A 25,089-nucleotide genomic window follows, 5' to 3' on the forward strand; every position below is an offset into this window, starting at 1 on the left:
GTGCAGGGCTTTGCCTTTGGTCTCTTGTTAATATACCCTGGTCATCTATAAACAAACAGAAAAGCAAAACACTTCACAGCTCTCTTGGGGAGAGAGAGCACAGAGCAGCTGCATAATAAACTCCCAGGCTGGATGCAGATACACAGCTGTGATCAGACCTGGATCCTGATCCAGGATCCACTGAACTGAACCGATAGATCCAGTTGAGCCATAGACAGACTTTGCTTATTGCAAGACAGTCCCCAGAAGTGTTGGGCAAGAACTATCTTTTATTTTTCTTCCCTCCCTTGTATTTTCCCAAGAAAACACTACTTATTAAGGAGCAGAAAATAAAGGATTTTCATCTTCTAATTTAGACAGATTTAGACTTTTAAAAGCTGAGCTGAGAGGGGGGTGAAGTTTTTTGGGTTTGTAGGTTTGTTTGGGTTTGTTTGGGTTTGTTTGGTTTTGGTTTCCCCCCCCCCCTAACTTCAAAGTAGTTTAGAAGCATTAGATGCAAATCAAAGTCTTGCATGCCCCTTAGTGAACTAGACGCGCTTGGCTACACTTGCAGCTGTGCAGCCTTATACTGTATTTCTGGAAATTAAGTCCTTTTTTGTTTCCTCCTTACTTAATGAAGGGTCAAAATCCTACTTCTGCTGGCACATCAAATGGCTTTTGGAACACATGGCACACAGCTCTCTGAATAGATCATTTGTATTGCTTAGTGAAATCAGTTTCACAATGCAGCTTTTGCTTGTCTTGCTGAGTTCTGTGCTGGTAAGGGCTGGAATAACTCCTGTGCTGTTGAAGGTCTTGACTGAAAATAGATAAAAGCAGCTTCCCTGTTGGAAACTTGCTCCCTATTTTGAGGTGTACTAGTGTTTTGGGTTTTGTTCTTGCTATAGGGCTGCACAGTGCAATGCTGCAGTATGTGAGGAGTGCAAATTCAGCCACAGCAAAGTCCTTGTCCTAAAATGGAAGGTGAGTGACGTAATCTTCAACTTAGCCTTTTGTTGAGGCTGGCTGAGAAGGCTTACAATAGGCAATAGCAGGGCAAGTATGATGTTGGAGAAGGTTGTCCCTCTTGAGCACTGTGTAGCCAGTGCTGTTTCAGCAACCCTAAATTCAGGAGTCCTGTTCCCTTGTCTGAAATGGTGGTGTGCGATTTTTTTCCATTGCACTCCAAAGTGATTGCTCAGTCCTCATTCCTGAGCTATCTGAGCAGCTTGCAATCTTTAACCGTATCACTGCACAACCAAGTGCTCCATGATGCTCTTGGAGATGAGAACAAATGTGTGCCTCTGTGCTACATCAAAGGGCTATGAGGACCAAACCTAGACATATTTTCCTTCTGAGATAGGGAAGTGTTGTGATGCCCCCGTTATAGATGGGAAATGCTGAAGTTTACAGTCCATGACCTGCTTTTGTTCTTACTGCTTTTGGGGCAGCAGGAGCACAAACTCTGGTTTTCCATGTCCTATGCTACTGAAAGGCTGGATCAGTCTTCTCTATGTGGTTAAATTCTCAGTTTAATGTAGGACTAGAACCCTAGGGTCTGTTCACCTAACACATTTCTTGCTTCCTACCAAGTGTATAGAGCCTGAAGAACATCACTTACCTTTAATTTTCTGCTGAAATTACTTTGGTTCCCAACCTACTGTTAAATTGTGAGTGGTTCTTTCAGCCATCTGGTAACATGAGCTTGTCCAGCAGCATAAAACATACATAACCTTAGCTTCAAAGCTCGTTTTATCTTTGCCAAATGAAAGTTTCACTACAGTGTTCACTGTAAAATATTTATTGTGAAATGGATAACTGGAGCCTTAATGAGAACTTGAGTATATTGCTCCAGGTGCTTCATATGGCTGGGAAGTTGGACTTGATCATTGTTCTTTTCAGGCCCTGAAAGAAATATGTTTCCTTGGCTGGAGGAGAGGGAAGAGGAATAATGATGCACCTGAAGCATTAGCAGTATGTGTGCATATATATATATACACACATATCTATATACAGGAGAGATGAGACAAGAGGAGAGCTGAAGCCAATCACTCCCCTTAGCAATACATTTGAACAGCAAAACGTGGGAGGAGAGTGAAGATTTCAAAGAAATCTCTTTTCCATAAGGACAGTATGAAGAACATACCTGCCGAACCCCGACCTGCCTAGTTCACTGCCACTATCCTGTTCACCCTGTGCTAGTGAAATGGTGGGTTATTTGGAAATGGGCTGAGTGATCTTCCCACTGTTGTCTTAGGTGCAGAATTAAACTTCACAGGTGCTCTTTTCATCTCATTTCTAGCCCATAAGCATGCTGCAGAGCATTAACCTCTCTGGTTATTGCATGCTCAGGACTGTGCTGAAGGTCTTGCCTCTAGCTGTCCCTTGCAGGAGAGCTATTTCTCAAGATACTGGGCCCAAAGCAGTAGTTTTTTCTTTATGTTTTGTTCCAAAGCATGAGGCTTGGCATGAGTCTTGCACTGAAGTCTCTGTAGGGATCTTCCAGAGTGCAATTAAATCTAGCTGGTTGCTTTTTGCTGTTTCCTTCTTCCCTACAGCACATGGTGTGAATAAGCAACTATGCTTGCTACCTGCTCTGCTGCCACAGTGCTAGCAATAAACTAGATGATCAAGCAACTGGAAAACCACCACTCCACCCCCAGCAGCTGGAGGTCCTACAGCAACAATGATTTAATTTTTAAATATGCAAAAAAATCAGTCAAGATTGAACCTATTTCTGTAGGTCTCTGGCAAATCTGTTTTCTCCTAACACATGGATATCATTTAGCTCCTGGAGATGCTTCCACACCCACCCTCCTTCCTTTCAGTTCTGGAAAGGCAGAGTATACATGAGCTCAATTTGGCCTTGCCATGTAAATGTCTTTGTGGTTGTCAAAGTCCTCTTTGGCCAAGTTCTCTACTACGCAAACTCCCCTGTGGCTGATCTATAGCATTATTCATTGATGCCTCACTTTAAAATAGACCACAGCCTTGCAGTTTGGGTTTGGAGGTTTCTTTGCAGAGCAGCACCACCTGCAGTGGGGGTGGCTGGCAGACCCTTCTGTAACCTCCTGCTGCCAAATTCCTGCTGTGTACAAATTCCTGCAGTGTAAAGAAAGGGAGCCAGGGGAAATTGGGATGAAAAATTTTTGACAATTTGGAGTAAATAAAGACTTCCTCCCTGATTAGAAAAGCAGCTAGAAATGTCTAGTCTATATTCAAGAGGCTGCTTTGTAGGGTCATAAGCTGTCATGGGTGCTGGTTCATCATCCTTCAGAGAATTTAAATCTCTGCTAAGCAGAAGTGATGCTCTGTTCAAGGAGGTTACAGGTCTGTTGGAAGCTCACAGTGAAACTTTGTTTCTCCCCGAGGGAGTCAAGACTTGAGAAATCACTAAACCTGCAAAGTTATTTAAATGAGATGCTTCATGGCGTGGGAGCCTGCACCACTGCTGTTGCTGCTGAAGACCAGAGGTGCTTTTTAAGCATGCAGCCTGTGCACAGAGACAGTAATAAACCACATGAAGGTTTTCACCACTGTTTTAAGGGTCCGCAGTGGTTCAGGGAACATCATGCTTAGTGGCAAATCCAGACCCCATCCCAATAACCAAGAAAGCAATACCTTCTCGTGGCCTGTTGATTCAAGGTTTTGATTGGTTACCTCTTTGATGCTAATGGGCCACTGCAGATGCATATCCACCCACCTCTCCTCTCTCTCCCTCTTCTTCCCCCAGGGACCATGGCTGGAACAGGTGCTCCAAGTCACTTTGCAAGGCATATCACCCAGTGTTGTCTCTCAATATAGGCACTGTGCTGTATGATCTCTGCCTCTCACTGGGTAATGACTCAGCCCCTGGGGGTATTGCACAGATCCCTGCATGGGTTTATTTTAAGGCCAGCAGCTCTCTGCACTGTTCAATATGAGAGCTGGCCCATTTCTCCCTCCCTTCCCACTGGGAGAGCACTGATCACACCTTTAGCCACGTCCTCAACCCTTCCCCCCCAACCTCCTTGTCTTCAGGAATTTGATGAACAATGTTCATCTAGCATGAAAGAGAGACAGCTGATTTCCAAGGGCAAAAAGCCTTGGTTTCTTTGGCACCAAAAAGTAAAGAAATATTCATAAGTTGCCTAGCTCTAGAGGCTTCAGAAGGGAACCGCTGTCACACATGCTGCTGTAATGCATTGCTATGATCAGCCTTAAAGGCTGTTAACTGTCCCAAAGCTGGTCCCTGTGTCGAAAGGATGAGAAGCCAAATAGTCTTTATAACTCCCATCGATCAGTTTGTCCGCATTGTTTTTGGCAAACCAGCAGTCAACTTCCTGCTGGCCATTGTAGATCCTCCTCTGCTTCCACACAACAGGAACGAGCCGTCCTTTCACTTTCAGGTTAGTTGTAGGGCTTGGCTTTAATGCTTCAGTTTGGTTCTGACCGACCTGCTGATGACTTGTGTTTAGAGATTCCTGAAGAAGTTTAACTTCGTGGTTCAAGAACTGACCTGCAAGGCAAGATAAAATAGAGTCCATGACTGGCTGTTTTGTGCCTGTTTGTAAGTTGTTTTTTGTTGTTTGGTTGGGGTTTTTTTTTTCTTTAATAGGCCATATTTTGAGGATTCTTAGCATATGGGGTTATAACGGGCCTCTCTGCAATAGCAGAATGAATCTAGATCCTGCAATTCTTTTCTAAATCTCACAAACAGAGAATAGAATAAAACCCTATTTCTTTTTTTTCACTCATCAAGATACATTGGATGAGCTAAAGAGCTTTTTGAGCTGCTAGTATTAAGTTCCCTTCTATCGGCCACGGTTACTAGAGGATAATAACCCATACAATGCCCATCAGCAAGCAAAAAGAAGATCTAGGCCTGAAGTTCCAAGTTCTCTTCCCTTGCCTTCTTGGGAGCAAGCTCTTTTAGGCCAAACCTAAGCATGGATTTAGAGGTTTGTTTATTCAAGTAGCCTGAATCCAAAACCCCACTCCTGAGGGATCACCTCCTGCTTAACCTGGGGGTGCCTGAATGTCACAGAAGCTACGGCTTCTGTCTTAGAGTTCTGCACTTGTACATGGCCATAAGCATCACTACTTCTCATTGGCTGAAAGAACCCAACCATCTAGACATTCTCTGAGCCTACCTAAAACCACCTAGTTGCTCTCAAAATGTGGGGATGGCTCTTCACTTCATGTTTGAAAGAAAGGGCCCACAAAAAGTACCAGTGTTTCTTGATCTCAATCAGGTTCAGGTGTAAACAGCTCAGTCCTGCAAAAACAGACCCTCTGGACATGTGCAAGTGCAGTACTTGAAGGCTAAGCCAATGATCCCCAGCAATGTGCTAGTTTTATGACTAGAGCTCTTTCAGAATCTGCAAGACCTCAGCTGACTGTCCTCTCTGCCTGGAGAGATTTGGAGTCTACTTTGCTATGTCCCTGAGAGCACATTAGCAGCTGGGCTATTCTGAATTAGGTCTGCTGTTAGAGAATCTCTTATTGGTATCTTACTCAGGGTTCTTGTGCAATATTTGGATTCTGTTTCTGTATTGGGAGCATCAAGCATGTGTATTCTAATAAAGACTGTATTAAACAATCATAAAAAGAATGGAAATGTGAAAAACAGGCACAACCACATAGCTAGGATAGTGGGAGATAGTTCATACAGAAAAAGATGGAAGAGCAGTTGGGGATGCTAGCAATAGAGAAGTTGTTTGAGAGTGGATGTAAAAGTCTCACCTGGGAACTTAAACCCCACCTGCCTTGTTCATTAGTTCCTGTCTCTGTCCTTTAAAACTCTTTGGAAGGATCATTTTTGTCTGGTTTATAGCTCTGAACCTGAGAACCTGTTACCTACCCAGTAGCCCATGGGAGTCAGAAGAGAGGCCTTTACTGTTGGAGATGTAGAACCCCAGGTGATTCCTCTGATATGGGGCTGGCTTCTTGTAATGGTGGATGAGGATGACAAAGCTGATTGTGTCTCGTATCGTCACAGTGACGTTGGAGTTGGCAGAGATGGACACCTCGAGGCTGCTGCTTCGCACAACAGCACTCCGATCACAGGACAGAAGAAGTCTTTCCCCATCATCCAGAATGACTCTTCTGGGTGTGATCTCTAGGTAAGATCTCTCTGGCTTATTGCTGAGGATAGTGATGGTGCTGAAGTAAGTCCGATGCTTCTTGTGGCCATTGGGTGGTGCAGGAGCTCCAATTAATTGCCCATTCACGGTTACACCTTGCAGGAAGATAATCAATAAATAAAAGCTGGAACCAAGAATAGGTCTAATGCCTCAACGATATAAGCCTTGCAACTGAGGACATGCAGATTCACCACCTCATGCTCTATTATTTCACCTACCAGTATTCAGAACAGTATAACCAGTCTGTTATAAAATGATTACCTTATACAGAGTACCTAAATTTACCCAAGCTCAGAAATACTAGCCTTCCCTGGAGACAGGTGCCCTCAGTCCCATTAGTGCTAACATTGTGTACACAGTGCTACAGGATAGGACCAGCTGCTCCTCAGCACAGCACTTCCTAAGCTCCATCCAACCTTAGACCTACTTATGATCGAGATGATGTGCAGGGATTTTGAGTCACATAAGACAAATATTTTGTCTTCCTAACTGCTATAGCCTGACCAATCATGGTATGATTTACCTAGACCACCTATTTGTTGATGCGTAACTCAAACCCGGCAAACACACCAGATCTTGGAGGACTAAGAAAAGCTGCTGGCAGGCCTGCTTTTTCTCATATCACCAACTGGCATAGGGACTAAAATTCTAGGAAGAGGACCTGGGCATATCTGAATACTGCTGTCTCAGAGAATCTTAGGGTAGTAGACAGCTGTGGTTTGATGTCCCTCTCCACCTGAATCCTAAGAAGAGAATCAGCCTGGGAAGCCACAGAGTAAGGGTTACTACCTTGGTCAACACGCTAAAGACTCAGCAGGACCTGTAGAGGGAATAGCCTGACCTGCTACAGTCTGAGGTGAAGTGCTGAACTTCTTTGGGTGGCAGCATAAGAAATTCAGGTTCTCTTTGTGTCACTGCAGAAGAGGACCCTGAACCCTTCACTCCCACTGGGTTATTTCCAGCTTCATCAGTGCTGCCTTTCCCACTTCCCTGAGTTTTCCCCCAAAACAACCACTTTTGAGTAGTCTAAGGTACAGATCCCACTGAGTCAAATAAAGCTTAGATATCCATAGTAAAATTACAAATAATTTTAATGATTTTTGTGACTTGCTGTGTATAAGACGGTGTCTCACTTCCCACAGGCCTCTGAACAGCTACTAGACCATAACAATAGAGGAGGAAGCTTGTTGCTAACCCAAGCTAGACCCAAGCCATCAACACTGAGATGAAATATCTCCAGGTCCCATCACTCCTGGGGGGAATCTCTCATTTCTGTCTTCATAGACTCAATTTGCTAGTGCTACAGAGTCTGTTTTCCTCAAACCCATTCTGCATTTGAGCCACAGAATCATTCAAGCAGTAGCACAAACAGAGTCTGTAAAAGAACTCTAAGGGAAACATTGCCAGGAGCTGGATCTTATTCACTAAGGCAGGCATGAACTCAGAAATATGGAGGCTAGACCACTGCCACACAGAACAGAATTCTTATAACTTTACTGTGGGGTTGTTTATCTTCTTTGTAAAACAAGTCTGTGCATTGTCTCTGGTTTCAACACCCCTTCCTCCCACCATTTCCCTGCCCAGGACATAATCTCCTTATTAGCTGCCCTGCTTAGAATTCCAGATCGGATCAAACCACAGTTTGGGCCCCTGAGGAAGAGACCGGGTTGGGTAAAGCAGGTCCTGAATTGTGTGGGTTTTCTCAAGGTTCTCATGACTCAGTAACCAGTTTGGTAGTCTCTCCACTGACACAGCCACAGTCCTTGGTTAGCCTGTTTGGATACTTCACTCTGTCCTGAAGCAAACAATACTGTAAGTAAAGAGTGAAGTTCCAATAACAGAGCAATTTTGGTGAGTCCAAATCTCTTATTTGCATGTTGTGACTTTGTAACTAGAGGGCTGATGAAGTTGCACATCAGAGAAATGCACTGTCACTGCACCAGAAAGCTGAATCCCCTGTGTAATCTCTTGGCACAGAGGTGGCTGCATGGCTTTTGCAAGCACTACACACAGCATGCAAAATGCCTGGTGTTTGTTCAGCTGTGGCTGTTGTAGCACTGGTCAAGTGCAACTCCCAGACCATACTGGGTCTAATGATCGGGAACTGAGCTCTCCAATCTTGCTGCTGCCTTTATTCCAGTCAATGGAGACCTGAACTAGGAAAGTTTGGATATACATAAAGGCCAGTTCTCTCTATTGAACTCCCTACGCTGTTGACAAACACCTCTGTAGATAAATTGTTTATGTAACAGTGGTCAGGCCTCCTCCTTGCTTAGGCTTGCTGTGAATTTACCCATAAGCTATGATAAAGTTGGAGGTCAGTAAGGGCAAGAAAACAGTTTACTTCCCCTTCTAATACAGATGATTAGAGCCAGAAAACTGGTGTGCACCAATTTTCCATTGCCTGGCCAGAAAAGCAACTTTTTCTAATCTCCTGCCACTTCCTTGCCTATGAAGCACCTTGGTGCTTAGTCTTAGTGCTAGAGAGCTGGCCTTGCGCTTCAGCTTTCCTCCACAAACAACGGCTTTGCTTGGCTGCTTACCAGATTCCTTATGATCAGAGACCAGTCGGAGAATGTCCCCTGGTTCTCCATCAATATTGAAGCAGACAGAGAACTTGCTGGAGGGAAAATCAATGACAAAGTGAGGGTCTCCATCCGCTGAGAAAACACGGAAAAAGAGACAAATGTGAGAGACACAAAACTGCAGTGTCCAGGAATGTAACAAAACTGCTTTTCAAAGTGTGTTTGTCCCTGTTTTTATTAAGACCTCCTGGTTTGTTGTTTTTAGAGGTTTGGATGGAGTTTGCCAGGAAATGCCAAGTTTTGCTTTGTTTTTCACAAAGATTATTTTATTTTGTTTTTCCTCACAGAAGAGGTTGGCTTTTCAATGAAAAATTCAAAATCCAAAGCAGTCCAGGTGAAAATCAGGATATCTTCTTCCTGAAATATCGTTTCAGTGATTTATGGGAATTGTCATGCAGGTGTTTTATACTCCTCTTCTCCATACTGCGTTGGGAGGCTACATCCCCCACAGCACACAAAAATGTATCCTCTAACCAAGGACTGCTGCATGGGCACGCCTTCCTGGTCCTCAATGTCAGATTGGAGCAGTCAACAGCAGATTTTAAACAATCCCACAACCTTAATTTTTCAACAATCCTTGACCTGTCATCAACTACCAGATAGTTGTTAATAATAAGACAAGCCAAACCCCTAGTTTCTAAGGTAAATTTGACCTTATCCCAGGAAATTCAAGTCTAAATTCTTGATCTGGGCTTATTCTTCAGTGTTTAATGTATGAAAAGGATGTTAAATAGAGGTGCGGAACCAACAGGGAAATAGCAAAACACTACAGAATTTTCTTTTTTTCCTTTGACAACACATTTTATGTTTCAGCAACATTACTTTATAATAAGTTTTTTTGACTAGTTCTAGTACAGAGAGAATGTGCTTCCTGTTCTCCCCTAATCTACAGAAGTCTCTAACATGAGGATCAAGTGTTGTAGATTATCTGCCTTGCTATGTTTCCTCACATTTCTTCTCATTACTGATCCTCTGTGTATTTTGGTTTTGTTTTCATTTTCCTCCCTACTCTGCAGGTCTAGTAAAAAGGATTTTGGCGTTCTGTCAGGATGGTTATACTACAGTAGCATGCAGCTGAGGTTTCCACAAATCAACCACTATTATTTTCAATTATTAAAGGCATGAAAACAGGCACCGACCTGAAGTTTTGGAGATTTTAATTCTTTGTTTATCTTGCTGTCTGCGTATACCTAGAATTGGGGAAGGAAGGCTGTTACAATTCCTTATTGAGCAGCAGAAAGAGCCATAGTATAATAATGTTCCCAAAATATTATTCAGCAAGATTATGGCACATATTCCTGCAGCTACTTTAAGCTTCATTTAGAATACCTTTTTTTCTTCAATAATTTCAACAGAGTAGTAAATGCTTCCAGGGGTGAGTCAGGTGCCTAAAAGGTTTGCTCAAGGTCACCCAGCCCACAATTAGCAAAAGCAATATGAAAATCTCAGCTTTCTCTTTACCACCCCTCGCTTCATTGGCTAGATCATCCCTGTTGCCAAAGTCAGCCATGAGACATTACCTATGCAAAAAGATTTCTTACCAGCACATCGTTATTTTTTCCCTCGTACCTGGTGGTGCCTTGTGTCCCTGCAAGCTCTGCAACTTCTCACCAATGCCATCAGTAGAAGGGCTGATAAACTCCTCTTGAGGTGGTTCTGAATGGAGCCCAGCCTCTCTCATCTTCAGAACGGTGAAGGGAGTAACAAAATTGTAAGTCAGAGCCATTGACTTGGCTTTCTCCATCAAATAGTCTTTTTCCTGATTGTCATCAGTCTTCAACCGGGAGTTAAGCAGTTCCTTGATGGTGAGGTAACTCCATGCCCTCTCAATGTAATTATTATCACCTTTGCCATCTTCCAGGCCAGGGACACCTCTGATGTCATTCCTGCTTGGCAGGTCAATAGCCACATCTGTTTTGAGGAGGATGTACTTCTTGGAGTTGCTAGCAGTCACCTCAACATGGAGACTATCTGAGGTGTGGTTGATGAGTTTGCCAGCTATTATAATTTCAGAGCCATTGAAGTAGTTAGGGAAGAAGTTCTGGGTTACTTCTTCCACATTGTCTTCAGGGTAATCAACACGGATGTCAGAGAGAAGAGGTGTTCCTATTTCATCATAGAACCTTAAACAAAGACATATTTCTCACCATTAGCACTGTTCATCCAAGTGTATGCACACACTCTTGCACTTATACATGGCTAAGGACACAGTCAGACTATTTAATATCACTCCTAAGACATTCAGGAGCTGTTAGAGGTACCAGGCCCCAAATTTAACTACTACTTCCACTGTAACTGGGCCCAGAGAGATGGGGGAATCTCTACCCCTAGAGATTTTCAAAACTTTAGTGGACAAGGCCCTGAGAAATCTCACCTAAATTTGAAGTTAGCTCTTCTTTGAGCAGAAGGCTGGATTACATGACCTCCAGAGGTCCTTTTCAACCAGAATTATTCACTGCCTCATTTTAGTTTTCAGTGTTCCTTAGGCATCTAAACAGAGTCTCTTAAGTATGTTCAGAAGCATCCCAGCATGGTCTGGCAGTCATTTACCTTACACTATGATTCAAGAGCTCTGCAAGGGAATATTTGTGACCACTTAAGTTTGCTTAAGAGGGCCTGTTCATCAAAAGTAAATTCTTGGTTTCTCAGGCTCACAGAGAGCACCCTAGTTATTTCAAAACGTACTTTGAAGAGATGCTGTTACCCGCAGTTTTCTAGTGGTATTATGCATGGTATTCCAGAGCCAGAAACTGTAAGACCAAGATGTTGGGCCCTCCAAAGCCAGAGAGTATCTGAATCAAAGCTTCTGTATCACTGGAAGAGCCCTAGATAATACAGTTTGGCATGGTCAGTGTGGGACAGGCAGGAACATGGTTTTCTGCGGGTTAGAGGAGAAAGAAAAATCAAGAAGGAATCTCACTATACCCCCATAAATGAGGACATTTCCAAGGAATGGAGGAATCCTAACTACTAAATATAGGAGGACTGGCAGAAAAGAACTCCCTGCTACCTTATTGCTGACTTTCTGTAGGAGCAAGCAATGAATTCCATGGAACCAGAGAGTTTAACCCTATAATGCTTCATTAACGTGACCTACCATACTTCTGAGAATACTTTGCACTGGACAGGCCAGAAAGCCTTTACAAGGGGGCAAGGCCTAAGTTTATGGTACTGTCTTTTCCCTGCAGCGATGTGCTTTTGATGGATCTTCCCAAACTGTTCCAAGAATGCCATGTTTCCTATTTAAATGCCAGACTCCTCATCTCTTGGCAAGTCATTTGAGACTAATTTGGTAAATAAACAAAGAACTGGCCTCAGCCATTTTTTAATTCAGGCTGCATTTATTTTTCACATCTGCTTAAACAGATTGTCTGGAAGCTGGAGTCACACTTTCTGTTTTATTCTCTCTCCAAGGAAACCCAAAGCCTGAATTGGTTGGCTTTATTTTAAAGTCTCTCTGAGCACACAGTGTCTTTGATGCAGAGACCTTGATGCCTTTTAAAACATGAGTGAATTAAACCCGAGAACTTTCTGTCAAATAACTCCTGGGTTATAACAAACAGTGGAGTGAGGGATACAACCTGCCTTATAGTACAATGCAAGGAAGTATCTGTGCAAAAATACAACCCACTGACCACAAAAATGAGAAGTTACATTGACACCCAGGTAGATTTTCCCTCCAACAGTGATTTGAATTGGCCTCCAGCAAGAGATTGTGCCTTTCTGTATAAATTTGGCACCAGATGCCAAATGGATTTGCCCTCACTGAGCTTGATAAACAGTGAGCTGTTTATCAGATAAGGTATTTGAACAAGTACTCGCAGTGCTGGGTTCCTGTGGCCCAAGCAGTCAGCACATCCTTCATTTGCCAGGGAATGCCACTCACTATCCAAAATGCATGTTCTCAGAAGCAAATTACATGGGTGGAGTGGCAGATGGATCCGATTTAAAAGGAAGACACTCTTGTTCACGCATAACCACTACAGAAAGAAAAGATCTAGTGGAAGGTCATGGTCTCATTACTCCAGATGAATTAGACACTAGCTATGCGAGAGGGCTCTGCTCAATGACTGTGTCTTTTTGGTTTCTGAGGTTCAAAGCGCTAACATTTTGGGAGTGAAAGCCAAACATTTTTGCCTGGAAGTACTGACACACTGCCTGACATTTTAGACAGAGCTACGGTTCAGATATCTTTTTGCTGTTCCTCACTAGGGTCTCCGCTTAGACTACAGCTCCCTGATCACAGGAGAGGAACATAATCTCTGGTCCTACTGAACGATGAGGATTACAGGAAACTTGGTGGGGGTTTGGGTCACAAAGAATAAGGAAATGAAGTGACTACATGATCATCCCAGGAATGACCCTGGTGTATTTTTAAAAGTCAAATATTTTGGAGTTTGGGCATAAGATTATATTTAAAAAAAAAAAAAAAAAAAAATCATTTTCTGCCCCAAACTGGGACTTCCATTCCTGAGTCTCTCCATGCTGTTTATGTTGTCAATTTGAAGTGAGCAATGCATCTTTTCCTCCCTCCATCCACCTGCGGAGAGGTGGCATTGATGCCTCCCATCTCTCCAGGTTTACATACCCAAAACAACTGTATGAATTAGGGAAACAAATACCTTGTTCTGAGGGGCTGGGAAGCTCCAGTACAGCTCAGGAGCTCTGCTAGGAAGGTGACAATTTCTGGGTAGGCATCCTCAGTATCTGATCATACTCTGCCTCTCTCTACCAGAGTCGAACCTCAAAGAAACTCCCATGTCTTGTGATGTCTCCTTAGAGGATTTTGCTTCCCAAAACCCTTGCCCACAGGACCCAATCCAGATATAAGTACAGAAAAAGCAGAACAAACCCTTTGAGGTGGCTAGCTGCATCATCATCCTCCTGGAAATGCCTTGTCATGCCACAGTTCTCCAGTGCCATCCTCTCCAGCAGCTTGTGGTCTACGTCATTGCCAATGCCGATGGTGAAGAGGCAGAATTTATCACGAATGGCATCCTTGGTGTTGCTGAGGATTTTGGACGACTGTGTTTCCCCAACTGTGGGCCTCCCATCCGTGAGGAAGATGATCAAAGAGACGCTCCTGGCATCTATGTCATTCTGAGCAATGTAATCATTTAGCAGCTTAGCACCAGTCTGGAGAGCACCATTAATATTAGTCCCTGGGAAGGTACCAAAATGATTAGCTCATTTCTTCTTCTAAGAGTGGTACAAATAATTTCCCTAAGCTCCCTTTAGTAGGATGACAGCACCTCTGTTCACTAGGATGTTCCTTTTCTCTACATGAGGTTGCACTAGCCCTTTAATTCAGTTCCACTCTGTTACTCAGCACCAGTTTGGGATAGGTGTTTATAGCCTTATGAACTGAATTATGAATTACAGTTTATTACGTGAAATTGCTATATCCTTAAATGTCTCAATGTACGATAGTCAGCCGTGGTAAGCAGAGTCACAGCACATACCATGCCCTGCCAGTACATATAAAGACAGTTAAACTTCATTAGGGACTCTCTCAGATAGTATCTGAACTGGGAAAACAAGTTCTGCTCATTTTGTCTGAAGGGCACAAAATTTGAAGAGAGGAAAAAAACCTTCAAATGGGAAAACAAGTGGTTGGGTTTGTCCCTCAAACCCCAGGGGCTAACAAAGTTTAAAGGGAAGAGAAATGGCTTTGTTAGCTGAGGACCCTGTTTTGACAAAACAACTGGCTAGTGAAGAATGGAGCTGCCTGAAGTGGGGAGAGAGGGACAAAACACAAAATAAATGAGGGAACAGATGTACTTTAGAATAATAGCCATGAAAAGGATTTGAACCTACTACTTGTTCAGAAAAAAAGAAAGCAGGAAAACAAGTGTAGGTATCTCCTTGCTCCATGTATTTTTTGTGCTAGTCAAAGCAAAGAGGGATTGGTTGTAGAACCTTTGCAAGAGTAGTATGTCTGGGTTAAAAACAACTCTCAGAAAAAAGCAGGTGAAATGGGTTAAAAGCCATACACCACAGACTCCTCCTCAGGGTCCAGAAGGGGATATCTAGGCAGATCATCAGCAAGGACGTGCTAGCAGGTCTGACTATGCATCATGTACCTAGAAACTTAGTGTGCACAGCTCCAGTGACTGCAGCAAGACAAGGAACAGGAAAGGGGCTAAGACTTCTGAAAAGTCCTCAAAATCCAGACTGTGTTTTTTTCAGTATGGTTTTGAACCAAAACCCTGTACTGAAATATCCTAATACTCTCTCAGTCTCCATCCAGATCCAAAGTTTCAGAAGGAATTTTTTCCCAGAAACAAATGAAAACCATCCCATGTGGCAGATAGTGTCATTTCAAACCCAGCCATATCACAGAAGCTGCCAAGCACTGAAAACTGTCTTTTGCCACATGCACAAATATTTAGCAGCAATATTTTGCTCCTATTTCTTTGGCGTGCGAGTATGACAGAGGTGTAAGCACAGCATGTTCTTCGTGTATGTGATCTCTGATCCTCAGTGCATTCACAATCACTGGAAGGTACTCAAGCAACAACAGCACCTTTATAGGGAAAATGCAGAGTTAGCCAAAACTAAAGTACCACTGGCCTGTAGTGGAGAATCACTGCACCTTCCCCTTGAACCCGAGTTAATCATTTCCTTTTACTTTTGTTTTCTGGCAGGTTCATGGGCAAACCCAGCTGGTTCCTGCACAGATCTTCTGGCACTTCAGGAGTAAAAAGCTTTGTACTCTGAGTTTAGTCCCACTATTGGTAATTGTTTAACTGGGCAGGTCCCTTGACCACTTCCTAAACTCTTCCTCTCACAATACAAACAGTACGGCAAACCATCCTGTTTGCTGTGTTTTTCCATCAGAGAGTTTCCTTTGCTAGGAGTGGTCACTGCTCTGGGGCAGCCATGGGAAGGTCCTGTCTGACCTTCAACAAGCTATGACTGGTCGCGACTTGCAGGGGGAAGGATTTGCATAGGTCATTTTGCAGCTCTCTGCTTACCTTGGGAGTGCTTGGCTAGGATGGGCACAGCTGCCAAAGTATGTTTGATTACAAACGTCAAATGTTTGATTAAAAACCTACAAATGTTTTTTTATACTAGTGTGCAGAGCCTCACAGAAGACCACTGAATTATATTCAAAATCATGCCTGCACTCTGTCACTGTTCTGGGGTCTCCACCTCTCCCCTCTTCACTCCTGGCAACAAGGCACAAACAAAAAAGGACAAGAGATTCTTAAGTGTCATTCTGGCTGCTCCTTGGTAGAGACAAGAAGATGACAGTACTAGGTGAGGAACGACCTCTTGCAGAAGGCGATCCCACAGCCCACACTGGGTAGTCCATCCATGGAGTTTCCAGCCCAGACAAAACCATGTGCCTGCTTTTACACAGGCTTTCCAAAACTGCACAAGTACTGGCCTTGTGTGTCCTTCACCAGGATATGGTATTTTTTTCCTGTCTCCTCAAGAAATAACCTTGGGACCTTTCCCACTCTGAGTGTCTCACCAGATAAATGGGAGAATGGGCCCAACTTGGGTTTAATAAGTATATCAGGTCATATGACTGGATCTGGAGACACTTTCCCATCATATACACTGATAAAGGGCACATATCCTTCTGTCACATAACCCTGAGTGGAGGTAGGGAAGGGGCCCCTTGTCATATGACCTAAGTTCCAGTGTCTTTTTTTATTGGTATATGCTACAGGACCAGCACTCTCCATTCTGTTGTAGTTAATTGAATAGCAAAATTAATCCCATTCATATCTCTGGATCGTACCTCCAGTAGGCGACATGTTATGAATGTATTTTTTGGCATCTCTTATATTATTTGGAGTAACTGGCACCAGCCGGTCCTGCTGCCACACCTTTATTCGGTTGGAAAAGCCAATGATATTGAAGTGGTCTTCAGGCCTTAGGTCCTGGAGAATTGTGAAGAGAGCTTCTTTGGTCTAGAAAGAGAAGACAAAAGAGACCAGTAGGCACAACTGTCACTGCTTTATCAGGCAAGAATTTAATTCTTAAGATGTTTACTGATCTTTTAGATATTTCCACACTGCCAGTTTGGCTTATGAAGAAAATTGCGATGTCCTTCCCCGTCTCAAGGCCTGATCTCTGTGGTGCCAGGTGCTATGCAAATATGAGATGAAAAAAACTCTTGCCCAAAAGATCTTGCAAAGCTGTGAGACACACATCTAGACTTAACTAAGCTTAAAAATCATGCATGACAATTAGGATACAAGCTCCCAGTGACTGGGAGAACCATGCTCTGAACTAAGGGATACTGAATAATGTTGACTAATACCAAAAAACCTCGTGAAGTTCTTCTAAAGCCCTCTAGACTTGCAGTAAGCTGTAAGTGGCATATAGTTAAAAAGGTTACTTATAAGTTGAAATACCTCTAAACATGTCAAGGATGCATACGGTCTGTTCATAATTAGGATACTGATTGGTATATATAGACTCCAATGAATAGTTCCAGCAATTCACAAATGTTTAAGCTAGTATGTTCAAATGAATAAGACACAAAAAGAAGCCCTGACTAGTCATTGCAGATTCTACCTGCTAGTCAGTTTTGTCCCAAGCATGTTGGTTTTCCAGCAACATACCAACATTATATTGCTTTGCCATTCATCATCCTACATAAATATAGGCAACCAGAGTGAGGAAAGCTGGTATCAAGATGAGTTCACAGCAAGAGAGGTTAAGGTTCCTGGGTGATGGGAAAGACAGACCACTGAGGATAAGCCAACAGGAAGAGTGCAGATGTGTCCAATTCTCCCCAGTGTGACCAACTTTGATTTAGCAGCCATGCAGCTGCGTTCACGTGGAGACAAACTTCAGGTTAATAAGACCAGCTGAGAGAAGATGCCCAAAGCAGCCTCTGTCCACACAAACATACCCTATAGCTGGATGCAAAACACATAGGAGGAATACAAGGCAATATCTGTAAGTAGAGAGATCAGCAGCTTCTCAGCTCTGCCCCTTCTTGGCCACCACCAAGCCTTTCAAATTCCAGGGAAAGCTATACAGGAAATAATATGGTGGACTCATCAGCATTTAAAGGCTTCTCTCATGCCTATCAGGGAAATACATGAAGAGCTTGTCCAGAAAAAATACAAAAGGTAATCAGCAGTGCCGGAAACCACATGTTTCTAGGCCTGATGTTGCTATGTAAAGACAGTCTGGAAAGGAGCTCAAAGGACTGATCAAGCTGTCATCAATATCCCTCTGGATTCAGCATTGAAGCTGATGATGCAATGATGCCACTGCAAACAAATCACCCACCACAGTGGAATCTCTAATCCTTCTAGCTGGTGACTTGGCTTCCAGTCCATCTGAAGTTAAGGAAAATATTTCCTATAGCTTCAAACATTTTAGAGCCAGGTCTGGAGTCCCTCCCTGCCTGTTTCTGTCCTCTGTATAAACCATTTTCCTTTGTAGGGATTGCAGGATTCATCCCTCCATTTGCTTAGCTGGAACACTTCTCCACATCTCACCGCCATGAATTTTATGAATGTTTCATAGACAACAATACTAAACCAAATGCTGGTGAAAGAGGCTCTTTCAAAAACAAGGGGAGAACCCCACTAGGTTCACAGCATGATATGCACCAAATAAACCTTCAAGAAGATGAATGCCTGCCCCAAACATGAAGGCTGTCTCCCCAGTCTAACAGTCCATAGAAAACTTGCTAAGATCAGCTAAATGATAGTTATTTGAAAAAGAAGGGAGGGTTTTATGCTTTCTCATCTCCTCTTTTACAATAGCCTTTGTATTGTAAAAATGCACCAGATAATACATGACATCACCCTTCAGAGGAACACTCAAACATTCAGTCCCATTTTACAGAAGTGAAAACCGAGGCACAGACTACTTTAGTAATGATGCCAAGGCCACAAATTGAGAGCTTTCCAAAACCTGGAGTTTCCAGCTCTCAATCCAGTAGGCCTTTCCCATTACAAAATGCAGAGAGACTGCATCTCACCTCCAGTGTGCTCAGAAATTCCTTTTGATATTCTTGCCTGTGTTCAGCCAAAAGAAAATGAAAAGGAGGAACATCACAGAGCAGCAGTGCATTTGTGTGTACACAGCATCCAAGCTAGAATTGCAGAAGGGTCAGGAGGGAACTGAAGCAGACTTTCCTAGAAAATGCAGCGCTTCCCCGCGCCCTCATGCAGGGGCCAAATATGGGGTTGGGACTATCTCTCTCCCCTTCTTTTATTCTATCTTTTTTATCTCTTATTTTTGTCACAGTTGAGTCAGTTTTTTTCCAGGAAAAATTTCTGTCATATTTTAATGCACACGCACAGACAGCCTGGATTCTGGCATCTCTATCATGTGCTTGTCTCTGCAATTTAAAAAAAAAAAAAAAAAACCAAAACCAAAAACAAACAACTTTGAATTTGTATAATATATATATACATACAAACATATGTACAAGTGTGTGTATATGCACATGGTTTTGCTCCAAAGCAAACAGAATGAGGGAGGCTATGTGGTTCATTCTCCTGTAGCTTTTACCTCATCCTCCATAAAAATGAAGGGTGGGATTCAGCTTTCCCAACTCAGTCATCAGTAAGCTGGGCATTGCATCTAATTCCTCTCCAGGCACAGAAAGACACCTCCAGAGAGTAATCCATCCCATCTGTTTTGGATAGGGTTTAGGATGGGCTGAGTCATTGTCTGGAAGTGCCTGTCTCCCAGCATTGCCTCCAAGAGGCTGAGTAGGTCAAATAAAGAGAAGGTGGGACTCGCCTCAAGACCGAATCCTGTCCAGTCCTGAGCATTATAGTGCTTACTGGAGCCAAAAGGAGCTGAACTGGCTCTCCACCTCTCCCAGAGTGCTCTGAATTGCCTGGCTCATCCTGTGTGTTTCCATCTTTCCCCCCAGCCCCTAAGAACCTCCAGGTTTATCCTCGACTGCAGTCCTCAAGGGGTGGCAACACACGCTTTGCTACCAATATTCCTCACCCATAAATGGCCTGCGAGAGAGACGTGACTTCCCTCCGGAGGGCTGGGTATGATTCAGAAGCTGGCAGGCAAAAGCTACTTTAAATAAGGAGAACGTCTTGGTAAAAGTGCACTGTTTGAAATCCTTAAGTACACTGCTATGACTGAGTGCTCTTGGTGCCCAGCCCTCTCCTCCAGTCTCCACCAGCCCCCAGGCAAGGATTTGCAAAGCTTTTCGTGTAAAGAGTGCCTGGCAGCAGCTTCAGTTGGACACGGCAGCAGGTTTCTCATTCTGGCCTTGTAAGGCTACAGCTGGAACTTCTGGCTCCCAGGAGCCAAGGGCTGAGGCTGTCCTGGGATTCCCAAGCTGCTCTGCTGCCGATGGGGTCTTTGCACTTCCACTCCCACCTTGCCCCAGTGAGTCATTGCATTGCAACTCCTGCCTCTTCTTCGAGGCAGAAAATTAACCATTTCTTCCCTGGTGAAGGCCAGGTCATTCCTCCATGGCTGCACATATGACACTGATTCATTTTGGGAATAAGCTGGGCACAGATCTAACACACTCACACTGCAGAAAACCAGTTTAAGGGTCCAGTGCCCTTGTGTGAGGTGCTGTAAGGTGAAACACTTCTCCCAATATGTTTGCCTGGTTAGATGCATTTTTGTGTGGACGGTGGAGCAAGGATTAAAGGAGAGGATCGCAGGAAAAGAAATAATCCATTTTTGCCAGTTTGGAATGGTTTGTAGCTGTCAGACATATTTTAAATGAGGATTTAAAAGAGGATAACTTGGTGGGAGAAGATTCCATGGCTACCAGGGAATGACCACAGTTTTTATCTGTGCTTCAGAAACGATAAGATGGGCTCACGTTGTCTAAATGACCTATGTGCAAATAGTGTCTTCTCAAGCCTACAAGGTCAGAGACAAGCCAGCTCCCAGCCACCACTCTGGTCTTCGTTGTTACCTCCTCACCAATACCTGGACATGCAACACAACTGCTGCTTTTCTGGTTCTTGCTTGCTAAGGGCCCTGCATCACGGCCAAGATGATGCAGGGCTGTACAACCCCCAGCAACAGCAGGAAGAGAACTCCCTCAGCTACTCTCCAGTTCAGCTGTGAATTGTCACCTTCGTACCTGGCCCTTGGGGCTAGCTCTGACAGACCTCACTTTGCTTAAACACTGGTGGAGCAAAGCATGGGAAGACACACACTCCCATGGAAGAGCTGAGAGCCTTCAGCCCTTTCTTGGGTCAAAAAGCTGCCTCGGAGACATCTGGGATGATGTCAGACCATCTGGGCACCTTTTAGGAGGAATCTGAGTCCCGGTGACATTTCTCTCACAGTCTCTTGTTTGTTTGAGGAGCAGGGTGGGGGTGAAGCCTGGCTACCCTGAAAGCTGTGCAGTTCAAAGGGAGACAATGTGTGGTTGTTAGATGCTGTGGCATTGCCAGACATTGGCCCTGCTATGAAGCAAGGAGGGGATTCAAGCACCTCATTATAATGCATGTCCCAAGCCCACGTATTCACACTTTCCATTGCCTAGGAGCACTTGCAAGTGCTTCATCCTAGGCCCACATCCTCTGTGCAAGCTTCATGCCAGCCCATTAAAAAAAAAAATATTAAAAAAATGAAAAGACTTTCAGTTCATGCTGAATCCAATTCTGTATGGATAGTGGGTCTCTGCAGCACTGTAGTGTAACTCAGCTCCTCTTGGAGACGGCTTCCAGATGCAGAGGGAGCTCTCCCAGCACCCACCCTGCCAGTGCCTCTGAGATCACTTGGCAATCCTCGGCTGCACCCTGCACACCCATACACAGCTGCCATCTGCCCTCGCAACGGCTGGGCAGCGAGACGGCGACACCACGGACACAGCCCCTTTCCAGCTTCAGCCAGCACCAGGGAGCCGCGTGGGCTCGAGACCAGTCAGTCTAAAGAGCATGGCTAGCAGAGAAGAAAGCATTCACAATCAAAGCCTTTGGAAAAACAGTACCCATCAGCTGAAAGAAATGCACGAGAACAGTCTGCAGATAGCAGACGTGGGACTATCTGCAACCATGTGCTGAAGGATGCCTCAAGTAGAAGACAAAATTTCAGTGGCCTTTACTTTGTCCTTCTAGATCCCCTGTCAGAGACCATATTTGACAAGAAAGGAGCTAAGGCACAAGATGTAAGCTCAAAGGGAATTAGGAACCCATAGCCCTGTCCAGTAACTTGTCTGAGATTGCAACAGTGTAGAGAAGGGCTCAGAAACTAGATCTCCAACAGCGAGAAGGAGAAAAGTACAAGTAAATATGTTGTTTGGCAAAACACTGCAAGGAAACATAGGGAGAAAAAACAGAAAAGCTCCCCCCTCCCCTTCAATATCCTCTATGCTTTGGTTCATATCCTTCCCTTAGCAAACATGCACAGGCAGTTTTTAAAAAGGTCCAGAGCTGGCTTTTCCAAGCTACAACAGCCATATCTGTTCAAATCTGCCCATAGTCTGTCAGAAGGATTAATACTGTGACTTAAGGAAAGGCTGGCATCAAAGTTGCACTTGAAAGGGTGCTATCGAGGTCAGACAAGGTACTGCCACAGACTTGGTTTGGGATCTGGTAGCCAAGGGAAAGGCAAGTGTGAGCACCACTACCATTTTATGGGGAGGAGCTGAGGTACAGGCACAGCAAAGGTTTGGGCAGTGTCATTCCTACTGACGTTTGAAGCCACATCTTATGAGTTTTGCTTTCCTCTATGTCCCAGTTTCCTTTTTGCCCACATAATGCAGATCACATGCCAGTTGCCAGCAACAGCGACTTTTGTACCAAAAATGGGGTTTAGCCCAGAAGTATGTCCTTGGATTTTTTTACCTTCCTCCATCTCCCTCTTGGGCAGGACAATGTGCCCTTTCTTCCTCTGCAGGGAGCGTCATGCAGTTCAGGGACTGCAACTAACCCTCTCCCTGTCAATGTGTATCTTTGTGCTTTCTTCCTGGCAGACACTGATCACATAACCAAGGAAAACTCCTTCACAATTCTGGACAACAAGCATTTTGTATTACACTGACACTGGCCTGTGATGGGAGCGAGTTTGATTGTAGAGCTCTGGACAATAAAGGTCTGTCTCCGGTCCGCGGTCCAGTGTCTCCCGCCTGAACATCATAGATCCCTTGCTAGTAACTTGAACATTGCTGACTCCCTATATGGCCTTAGAAAAAGTTGCTTTGTGGTTTCCTGGTCTGCAAAAGAAATACTCCATCATTTACAGCAACTGTTTCTATTACCTTTTCTGAAAAAGATTTTCCACTTCACATTGAGTAAATCACTTAGCTCCACATTCATCCAGGGCATTTAAGCACTGGATTTCTGCTGAGTGGAAGACAAAACTGTCTTCAGGGATGTGGACAAGTTTAGGTATCAGTTGGGGTAACTCACTTCTCTAGCACCCAACAGCATGGTGAGGATAAATACATGAAAAACTGCAAGATGATCCGATTTCTCAGGAACTGGAGTTTCATGTGCCAAGAGGGCGGAGTAGATGCTCAGTCTTTGCAATCTCATTGCAGTGTTGAGGATATAAATAAATGCTGGTATGAAGTTTCAAGGAGGAAAGCTCTTATCAGCACCAAGCATCATTACTTCAAGCATTTATCAACTGTGCAGTATGGATTACATTTGGAGCAGTAAAAGTTTCTGTACAATAAGTCAAAGGGAAAAGTTTAAAGGCTGCCCCACAGTGCCATACTGAAATAAACCCACTGGAAACAACGGGGCTACCCGGGCAGACAGCCAGACTGACACAGCAGTGTATGAAGGCCACATTCTGGTCTTGTGCTTAGCTCATTTTAAGTGGGATCACATCCCATAACATGCCAGCCAGACACTCAAACCCCCACCCTGTCAGCATGACAAATAATTTCCATGGAGCTAGCAGCAAAAAGGTTAGCACCAAGGGAAAAGTGCCCCATGCCTTCAACACAGATCTTAGCTTGTCTCCCTCTGCCCATCCCAGAAGAAGGAGTTAGTGCCAGTGCCTGAAAACTGTTCCAACTCAGGACTTTCATTCTCTGTCACACAGATCAGCTGCCAACACAGTGCTGGGAAAAGCTGACATGCCCAAGAGGCTGTCCACAGCACATCCCCTCGATTTCAGCAACATTAGCTGCTACATTATGCAGCAGGAGTGGGACTGAGACACAGGTTACTATGCTTTTCATATCGATTAACCTCCATTCTTCTTCACGTTGCTACTCTCTCACAGTGGGTGCCTCAGCAGTCTGTATTCCTGCCAGGTTTGAAGCTTTCTAGCCCCTTCTCAGAACATCCTACCTGTGCATGTAACCTTCTAGGAGACACGTTGCTCCTTCACAGAGAGATGTTTCCCCTCCATGAAGAAAAGATCTGTGCTATTTCACCAAGGAGAGATTGCTCCATTCCTACTCAGTGAGAAGGTATTATTTCTCCATGAAAAGGAGTGCTGTACTTCCACAGAGATGAAGTATCTGTTATCCCTCTGCAGAGGCTGTGACTCTGTAGCCACCTCCTCTCATAGCCCTGGCCTTTTTTCATTGAACTGTGATACCTCTTAGTTTTAGATACCACTTTCCCATTTTCGTCTCCAGTGAGTGAGGGATAGTGATGATGGTTGGTTGGAGCAGAGACCTAGCGATTTTGCTCAGGGTTAGCACTAATCAATTCAAGGGCACTAAACTGTTCTTTAAAAAAAGCAAACTTGCCTGTTTTCCTACCTGAAAGTCTGCCACAGGGCCCTCATAGCCCTCCAACACCTGCTCTTCTTCCCATTTTGAAAACCCCTCAGCATCTCCAGGATCCCCACTCCCTCCTGCACATCCCTGCCTCCAACCCTTTCTCTGCCCACATCCATCCCAAGCTACTGCCTCAGACACGAGAACAGGCCAAGTCTTTGCCCAAAACTCTGCAGAGAAGAGAGCAGATGTTTTGCAGAAGATGAAGTCACTACATCAGGGGTAACTATCCAAGCAAAAGCTCTCTCCTCATGACACAGGTAGTATCATATCCCTCATTCCTAAGGGACCTCAAATTACATCATATGGACCTCAGAGTCAGAACTGCCTGTGAACACTGATGACTTCATAGAGTAATATAACATGGAAGACCTCACTCAGCAGGCTTCCACACGAGGTCCCACAAGCATTTCTAAGCTTCAATTGCTCTTCACAGTTAGAAACAGACTGTCCCAGTTGAGCAATATGTAGTACACACCCCATATTAGGGTAAAGGGGTATTTACTTCGAAATGGCAGTGTTGTTGCAAGCAGTATTAGACTAATAGCTTAAGTCTTGGCAAAGATCAGGTGTCTTTTAGACTTGGGGGATCTTGCACAGCCATAAGCCCAGCCATAGGTTTGCCAGCTAAACAGATGAGACTCTGCAAAGACACAAGCACAGACAAAGAAAATAACCTACCTAAGTTCACATAAATGATCCATGATGAAAACACAAACAGGAAGCCAAGTCT

General features: G+C 44.1%; 2 protein-coding genes across 2 annotated transcripts in view; one reads left to right on the plus strand and one right to left on the minus strand.

Moving 5' to 3' along the window:
• Window positions 1-964, plus strand: part of LOC104322793 (store-operated calcium entry regulator STIMATE) — a 39,012-nt gene extending 38,048 nt beyond the window's left edge. Inside the window, exon 9 of the mRNA XM_069801568.1 lies at window positions 888-964. The gene's annotated coding sequence lies outside the window, so the exon portion shown is untranslated. The remainder of the gene's footprint in view (window positions 1-887) is intronic.
• Window positions 460-25,089, minus strand: part of ITIH5 (inter-alpha-trypsin inhibitor heavy chain 5) — a 50,583-nt gene continuing 25,953 nt past the window's right edge. The window contains exons 8-14 of the mRNA XM_069801567.1: window positions 16,443-16,614; window positions 13,542-13,851; window positions 10,259-10,812; window positions 9,829-9,879; window positions 8,648-8,764; window positions 5,822-6,199; window positions 460-4,477 (exon numbers count right to left, since the gene is read on the minus strand). Of these exons, the coding sequence (XP_069657668.1) occupies window positions 4,179-4,477; window positions 5,822-6,199; window positions 8,648-8,764; window positions 9,829-9,879; window positions 10,259-10,812; window positions 13,542-13,851; window positions 16,443-16,614 (1,881 nt within the window). The 3' untranslated portion in view covers window positions 460-4,178. The remainder of the gene's footprint in view (window positions 4,478-5,821; window positions 6,200-8,647; window positions 8,765-9,828; window positions 9,880-10,258; window positions 10,813-13,541; window positions 13,852-16,442; window positions 16,615-25,089) is intronic.

The sequence above is a fragment of the Haliaeetus albicilla genome, chromosome 14, assembly GCF_947461875.1.
Source record: "Haliaeetus albicilla chromosome 14, bHalAlb1.1, whole genome shotgun sequence".
Lineage (NCBI taxonomy): Eukaryota > Metazoa > Chordata > Aves > Accipitriformes > Accipitridae > Haliaeetus > Haliaeetus albicilla.